This window comes from Protobothrops mucrosquamatus, unplaced genomic scaffold (assembly GCF_001527695.2).
Source record: "Protobothrops mucrosquamatus isolate PMUCROS unplaced genomic scaffold, P.Mucros_1.0 scaffold2653, whole genome shotgun sequence".
Taxonomy (NCBI): domain Eukaryota; kingdom Metazoa; phylum Chordata; class Lepidosauria; order Squamata; family Viperidae; genus Protobothrops; species Protobothrops mucrosquamatus.
The window spans coordinates 72,013-81,064 of record NW_015388704.1 but is presented as its reverse complement, the minus strand read 5'-3'; the positions used below and the strand labels follow the sequence as shown (position 1 = coordinate 81,064).

The following is a 9,052-nucleotide window of genomic DNA, read 5'->3' as shown; positions in this document are numbered from 1 at the left end:
CTTTAAGTTTATATTCTTTAGTAGAAATCTTTAGGCCTTTAATCATTGGTGATTCTCTAATTCTAGACAACAGAATTTCCAAAGACAATACAAATAATAATGGAGAAAGTGGACAACCTTGTCTGGTACCTTTTTGTATATCTATAGGTTCTGTCAGATCTCCATTAATAATTATTTGAGCAGATTGTTTTTGATAAATTGCTTTTATAGCTGTCTTAAATTGATTTCCAAAATTCATATAGTCCAATATTTTATTTAAAAACTGCCAGTCCAATTTATTCTATTCTATTCTGTATTTTGTGTTTCCTTGACAGTTGCTTCTAATCTCTAGGCAGCTACCAACAAACATATTATAAACTGTAATGCTTCCTGAAAAAGTACAAACACCTAAAGATTTTTGTTTCACTCCGACATCTTCTGTGAGTCAGAAGCAAACAGAATCCACTGTGTGTTTAAATTAAACTTCAACCATCTCTTCTTATAAAGTTATAATTATCAGGAAGACAATACTAGCTAATGTGATATAGTATCGCACATCCAACAGAGTAGCTCTGGGTGAACATCCATTACAAAATTTGTAAGAATTGCAGACTACATTCATTATAGAAAAAAGTGTAATGTAATATCAAAATATCACATTACTTATGGTTATGTGTGCAGTAATGAAGACCTAGCAGGCTTCCTCATGACTGGTCTTTAATATTAGCTCTCAGGAACATCTTCACTCTAGGATTTTAAAAGTCGTTGCAGGACAATATCAATTTATCTTAAATTTATATCTATAGTATATTAATAAAAGTTTATAATAAAGAGTGCTACAATAGATTAAAACAAAGCAGATAGATGGATAGATAGATAGATAGATAGATAGATAGATAGATAGATAGATAGATAGATAGATAGATAGATATAGATAATTTGGCTTTGCTATAATAACACTGAGTATTTTATATGTATGCAGCAATTTGAACGTGATCTGCGGAGATATGCTACCCATGAGCGGAAAATGATGTTGGATAATCATGCCTTATATGATAAAACGAAGGTAATGTCTTTTCCTTTCTACTGTCATTACTGAATTCATCAATCATCCCCCTGTTCAGTGCCTTTTTCATCCCCCAATCTGTTAAGCAAAAATTAGACCTCTGATTGTCAAATAAATTGAAGGTCAAATTGCAATTACCTTGAAATATTTCACATGAATAGGTTTGTACAGAAAGAGAAAATAAATTAAATAAAATTTAAAATGTAGCTGTGAAGCTGTATTCCTTCCTGTGTAAAAATTACTAGAAGATTCCTGCCTACTTATGCAATATTTATATGATTTCCTGTTGGGAAGTGATGTCTCCAGTGAGAAACACGAATTATTAACTACAGCTGCTCCCAGGTAACATTTCAGACAGTGGTGGGATTCAGCCAGTTTGCAGAACCGGTAGCTAATTTTTGTTTCCCAGGTCCAGAATGGACTTCTGGAAGGGGAATCCACACAGAGAACTGGTTGTTCACATATTTGAATCCCACCACTGATTACAGAGTTCTGTTTAAATTCAGGTTTCTTGCAAATTTATATACAAACAGCTAATGGATTTGGATTTGAGCCTAATCCCTTCCTTTTTCCAGCCTCTAGCCTCTTTTTCTTTGTTTTATTCTCTTATAGCTATGCCACTGTCACTTGCTTCCTATTGTTACAAGTGCCATGAGACTTAACCTTGACTGTAGTGAGTATTAAGTAATTAAATAAACTCACATAGTAATTCAAACAATTTTGTATTACAGAGAAAATTACACACATGAAATAAAACATCACTTAGAGAAACATTTCAGAAAGAACATTAATGAAAGAGAATTTCTAGTTAAAGTCAAAGTAGCAATTTAATTTTAAATTCCAATTATATTCTCCAGAATATAAAATGCTTAAAATCATTGTTAAAATTTACTTCATCAACCTATTGAATGCTTTTAATTTGATTTAACTAAATGACTGAGAGAAAGGAAAACTTGTCTCTCAAGTGCTCAGATTAATATTTTGAATAGAAGCTAGGATCTCAGAGAGTAAAACAAAAGACTTAATTTCTCATCTTCCTTGTTTCTTAATCCCTCAAAGGAATAAACTAAATAAGATTCAGTTAGCCTTGAAAACAAAGCCTAGCTGAAACAAAAATAATTTTACGCGTACTTCATCCAAAGGAAAGAAATGTATTCCTCTGATAATAGTCCAATGTTTTAAAAGCTCATGGGAGCTTTTTCTTCTAAAGCTAAGCTGATCTGAATAGAGGCCACCTGAGAAGCTGAGGAACACCTAAGTATAATTGTATGATCCTGGCCTCATTGCTGAAAACAAATTTCTGTACTGCAGAAATTTCATGTTCTAGAATAACTTGATGGAGTTCCATGAGAGATTAAGGGCAAAAAAAGGAAGAGAAGAGGAGAGGAGAGGAGAGGAGAGGAGAGGAGAGGAGAGGAGAGGAGAGGAGAGAAGAGAAGAGAAGAGAAGAGAAGAGAAGAGAAGAGAAGAGAAGAGAAGAGAAGAGAAGAGAAGAGAGAAATTTTTTTTAGTGAAATTCATCTTGGGGCATCCATGGCATTTTTTTCTAAGGTATAGTGAAAAGGGTAGGAATTGTTTTCCATGAAAAATGTCACAGCTGCCATTTCATGGGGTTCAGGAGATGATTCACAGCCCAAAATGTTTGAAAAATCCTGGCTCAAAAGTATATATTACTGTGATCAGTGATGTTTGCTCCCCAAAAATCATACCTGGGGCAATACTAATTTATACAAGCTTTTAGGAAGTATGCAAGGAGGTTACTCACTGCACAAGGAGAGAAGCAACCTAGAACTAAAGAGAAATTTCCTAACAGTGAGAACAATTAAGTAGCCTTCAGAAGCTGTGGGTGCTCCATCACTGGAGGCTTATAAGAAGAGACTGGACAGTCACTTGTCTGAAATGCTATAGGGTCTCCTGCTTGAGCAGGGAGTTGGACTAGAAAACCTCCAAGGTCCTTACAAACTCCGTTATTTTTTTTTATATATATAAGATTGTTTGAAATCTGAGGAATCTCTTTCCTTCTTTCCCCAAGGTCATCCGCACATTTCATTACATTGGGCATGACGGTGATAATTGATGATTTTTTTTAAAACCCTAAAATCTATAGAGATGGAAGAATGTAACTGTTTTGTGCAGAGATTATATTGCTGTTATGCAATCCTTGTATAGCTACACTTACAATAATTATAATCTTTCTCAGAATTGAAACACCTTCCCAAAGATTGGTTATTAATGTATACACATGAATTCATTCCTTCATTTTAGATTTTATTTTGGAAATAAGGTTAAAGGAAACATGGTACTTAGCAGTATACTAAGCAAAATTAAATAAGAACCTCCAATACATAAAGCAATGCAAAATGAATAACAATGGCATTTTAAATATTCTCTAATTCTCTTTTGTCTTCTTACCAATTCCCAAATGTTACATGATAAGAGTTAAATTTACTCTTCTTAAAAAATCCTTAGCTGGATTCAACTGGGATCCCAACATAATTTGTCCAATAATTTTAATCATTTTCTGATAGGATTATTTCAGTTCTTTCACCATTCTGAATGTCCTGCTGTGTACATGCTCCAGTTTATCTCCTTTCTTGAAAGAATTGAACACAACTCTCCAGATATGACCAGACTAGTGCAGAATAAAATGCAGTTATTATATCTTATGAACAGAATGCTATATTTCCATGAATACAGGATAAGATAATCTTCAAATGACTTACTTGCACAATTAGCACAATCTCCAGCAATTATCAATCAAGGCAGATTAAATCAAATTTATTCAACTACGGTCATTGACCAGATAACCAAATAATAATAATACTAAGAAAAGTAATGACCAAATACAACAAAATAGTGTAATGGTCATATAAACTCCCCAAATTAGATTACAAAAATCAGAGAGAGGGGAAAAAATAGAATAAGAATAGAATAAGACAGAATAAAACAATATCAAATAAGATGAAATAGAAATTGAATAAATTAAAAATGCAATGCGGTAGAAGAAAAAAAAAAGGCATTTCACAGTGTCACCATCGTTGCATTCATGATGCCTTTTAATGCAAATTACTACCAATAGCAGCTTAGCAACACTTTTGTTGATGGTAGGTTCCAATCTGTGCAGAGGAAAGATAACAGATTTGGTTACTGTTAGGAAGCAGTAAGGATAGAGCTGCTGTGTAGAAAGGGCAGTGAAAAAATACATGTAAAAAGGTCTCAAGTTCATTCTGAGCACAAGGAGAGCTTCTCTCAGAGAATGAGGTCCTCCTCATCTCTTACTGCTGAGGGTAAGGCACAAATCAAAGAAAAGGCTTTTCAGTGTGTTGGGCAAACAAGAAACAGTGTGCAGGTACTAAAAGGTTTCTGAATTAGAATTCACCACTGAAAGTTGGCTATAGCACCCACATCCATTTGCCATGCAATACCAAAGACTCCTTGGTAGATTTTGTCTTTAGTTCTCTCTAATCCAAAGTAGAAAAAAAAATGCATCCATTTCACTTAAATACACCCTACTAACTTGATGTTAGATTTGAGATAATAGTTATAGGTACTGCACTCAAGCCGAATATTTTCAATAACAGATAATAGAATAACAGAATTGGAAGGGACCTTGGAGGTCTTCTAGTTCAACCCCCTGCTTTAAGCAGGAGACCCTATACCATTTCAGACAAGTGAGTGTCTAGTCTCTTCTTATAGAGCACCCACAGCTTCTAAAGGCCAGCTGTTCCATTGGTTAATTGTTCTCACTGTTAGGAAGTTTCTCCTTAATTCCAAGTTGCTTCTCTCCATAGTTTCCATCCATTACTTCTTGTCTTGCCTTCTGGCTTTGGAAAATAAGTTGACCCACTCTTCTTTGTGGCAGCCCCTCAAATTATGGAATTGTGCTATCATGACACACCTAGTCCTTCTTTTTACTAGATTAGAAGTATCCAATTTCTGCAACCGTTCTTCATATGTTTTAGTCTCCAGCCCCTAATCATCTTCGTTGCTCTTCTAAGCACTCTTTCCAGAGTCTCAACATCTTTTTTATAGTATGGTGACCAAAACTGGATGCAATATTCTAAGTGTAGTCTTACTAAGGCTTTAGAAAGTGGTACTAGTACTTCATGTGATCTTGATTCTTTCCCTCTATTAATACAATTTAGGATTGCCTTGGCTATCTTAAAACTGACTCTTCATTGGGGTAAGGATGTGAGTGTATGTTCTTGTGCCCTGTCATCTGCAAGCAACCTCCCATATGCCAGTCCTAAATATTTATAATAATATGCCACAGCACAGCACTGAGGACAGAGCATCATTATGGCAGAAATTACTGTATGGCAGTACAGTATTTATATTTAAAACCAGACCCAATTCAGTCTTAGATCCTGGTGCTGTTCTTAAGACCCATCAGTGGAAAATAAATTGCTTCAGAATCCACCTTTAATCAAAAGATTTCTGGCAAATGTGAAGCTAGTTTCTTTTTAATTATTATGTGCATGCTTTCATATCACCTCTACTTTTCCTCATTTATTTGAGAAATGAGAGCAAAGTTCCTGAAGCTAAAGAAGTAATCTTATTGAATATTTAGGTGTTCTTTTTATATATAGAAAAGGCTTATATGTTTGCTGGGCATATGTCTGCTAAATAAATCAAAGATCATTAATTCATGGGAAATAATTCCAGATCTCATCACTTAAGCTACATTGCAGCATTTTTTAAAAAGTAAAACCTGCATAACTGTGGGTTCATGTGCATTCACTGAGACATGCATTCATGACAAGCAAGAAGACACAAGAGACAATTATTTGTTTATGTCTCTCTCACATACAAAATTAAGCTGATAAAGGCTTAAATCCTGTATGCTAGGACTGGTACCCTCTAGAACAGTGTTGCAAAAATATGATTACATGTGAGTGTCAAGATCCCTTTTTAAAAATTGACAATACTATAGATTACAATATTAATGTAAAAAAAATAATCTAGGGTAGAATTATATTAGCGAAGGAAACTTTGCATGTCCAACTTGAATCCTGGTGGCTTTAATTCCTTTAAGAATATATATGTTTAAATCAAATTTAGTTTTTGTCCTGGCTTCGTGCATTTTTTTATCCTGGTCTCATCTGGCTTCATCCTTTGTCTTGATTTGGAAAAAAATCTAGTGGCTAAAAATTGTTAACTAAACATACAATGATCTCTATTTATGATTGGCTATTGGAACTAACAATAGGGCAGATGAGCCACAAAGCCTTAGGAGCTGCATATGACAGATGGAATTCCCAAGGTAAAGATATTGAAGTATCACAGCAAGACATATTGTAAAAAGTATCCCGAGAGGGGAAACTATGGATGCTACAGAAGCTGATCAATGTGGGAAGGGTGCCAGTATGAGCCTTACTTAGCAACAAAGATGCTGTCACATTCTACTAGGTCAGAGATGCAAGTTGCTGAAGTAATTTACATACTTGTCACGGTCCCTATGCATGTCATTTAAAGACCAGTCTGGCATTCAAACCTCCCTCCCTCCCCCCCTATTTTCAGTTGTTGCTATGCAAACTAATCTAGCAATATGTGTTGCTGAATTCTAGGCTTTGGATTGTGCTGAAGAAATTGGTTGCTAGATTATATATACAGTAGTGGCCAAAATTGTGGAAACCTTTTGGAAAAAGTGTATTTTTGAGGTTTGATGGCAAATAGCACCACTTTTTTTGGGAGTAGTACCATAAAATTATATATCAATGGAAAGATAATTTAATCAAGAATGTAATGCAACAAGTTTGTTCAATTATCTGTACTGTATTCTATGAAAAGTTATAGCCAAATAACCAGAAAAAGGAAGCACAACTTGCTGAGGTTGATGTCAGGTAGCTTTCCTTCATCTGATTGTAGCCAATGAGCATGAGTGTTTAGAGAGCCAATCAGGTGTCATCTTGTTTTGGCAATGAGCCAATCAGATCACAGTCGGATTCAGTTATTGATGTCATGTATTGAAGCTGAGAGGATGATATTTGTCAATGTGTTATGCGATTGCTATCAAGTTGGTTGAGGTTTTTTGTATTCTTTCATTTAATGAGCTTGTAAAATGTAATAAAATTAAAGTAATGGTGCAAAAAGTTGACTGGTCGCCCAAAAAGCAATGTAAAATAATATTATTAAGTGAACAAGGCTATAGTTACAAAGAAATTAGAAGAAAAATGGGTGGAAACCTAACCAAAGGTGGCATTTCTACTGTACCCTTTTCCCCAAAGGTTTCCACAATTCTGGCCACTACTGTATATTATATTATATCTAAATGGTATCAGCATAGCACATAATGGCCTGCCTCTGTATATATATATGAGGCAGGCTATTATGTGCTATGCTGATACTATTTAGAAACATCTCAGGTGATTGTCTGTGGAGATTCTCAGTCATCCAGGTCATGATTATCCCAAAGGTGCTTTTTCAAAAGGCAACTGGACTTTGTCTTTCCTTAAAGATGTTTTGCTTCTCATCCAAGAAGTTTCTTCAATTCTGAAGAGAACTGAACAGAACTGGAGAAGTTTCTTGGATGAGAAGCAAAATGTCTTAAAAAAATATATGTCCAGTTGCCTTTTGAAAAAGCACCTTTTGGATGACCTCAGATGATTGCATAAATTGGCAGATAACTAGCTTTCTGCAGGTCCTTGTGTATCATGAGAGGCAGCTTCTAAATTTTCATCATGTTTCAGTATTAATGTTACGGCAATGTAGTAGCCTTAGGCGAAGCATGAATTTCGTACCTGGGCACAAGGCTGAAATAACATTGATTGTGATTCTGGAGGAATACTGGTGGGCAAATGACTTAACCTTTCAGCAGTTTTCCTTCCATCATCTTGGTATACTTCTTGATGAGTTACAGGTGTTGGAGTTGGAGACAGTCCTATGGTGGTTCTCTTCTTTCCACAAATATGTGGGGTAGGGTGGGGTGACCATTGATCTCATGCCCACTCCCTTGTGGAGTGTCTCAGGGCTCATTGTTTTCCCCACTCCTATTTACATCTGTATAAACATCTGGGAAAGGTCAATCAACAGCATGGGGTGAGATATCCTTTTTTTTAAGTTACATTTTATTAAGATTTATTTTCATAGAATAAAAGACAAATGAGAAAAAAGAAAAGAGATAAAAATAAGAACATGCAAGTGCAATTGAGAGAGAAAAAATTAAAATTAAAAAAAAATACATGAATGACTTCTGATCTTCTTTTCAATAGATAGTTTTAGTACAATCTTACTGTCCCTCTTCCTTCTCCAATGTTATACAAGTTCCTTCAGCTCCTCATGTAATCCATGTCTTTCTGAATCTTCAAATCCATAAATCATCATTTCAGTTCTTTCATCTTTCAGCAAAAAAAAATCCATATAAAATTTCCAGCAGAAGGTGAGTTATCATCAGTATGCTGATGATGCTAAGCTATAAATCTCTGCTCCAAGCCAGTCAACAATGCTGGGGAGACTGTCCTGGGGTGTGAAGGCTATGGGGTCTCCATGGGGAAGAACTGGCTTCAACTCAACCCTAACAAGATAGAATGTTTCTGGGTTTGAGGACTTCCTGGACCCAATGATATTCTATCCTTAAGTCTAAATGGCTTACCCTGTCATAGACGATGCACAATTTGGGGGTTCTTGTGGATTCATGTCTACTGCTCAAGGAGCAAATGGCCTCTATGGATAGGAGACTTTACACAACTTCAGGTTCTTTGCCAATTGTACTCTTTCCTAGATCATGCAGCATTGCACACAGTCAGTCGTGCTTTGGTCTCCTCCTGATAGGATTACTGTAATGTGCTCTATATGAGGCTATCCTTGAAGAATATTGCAAATAGTACTGAAATGCGGACACACAAACAATGATGGGTGTGCTTTAGTATGACTATGTTACAACTTTGCTTTGCAAGCTGTAGTGGCACTCAATAGGCTTCCAGGTGCAATTCAAAGTGCTATTTGTCACTTTTATGGCATAAGGCTAGGATATTGGAAGGAGTGCATTTCTACAGTTGATCCGCATCA

General features: G+C 35.5%; 1 protein-coding gene across 1 annotated transcript in view; it reads left to right on the top strand.

The window, feature by feature from the left end:
• The window catches only part of DNTT (DNA nucleotidylexotransferase), a 139,314-nt gene that overhangs the window by 113,894 nt on the left and 16,368 nt on the right, over positions 1 to 9,052 (top strand). Inside the window, exon 8 of the mRNA XM_015825478.1 lies at positions 962 to 1,045. Within this exon, the coding sequence (XP_015680964.1) occupies positions 962 to 1,045 (84 nt within the window). The remainder of the gene's footprint in view (positions 1 to 961; positions 1,046 to 9,052) is intronic.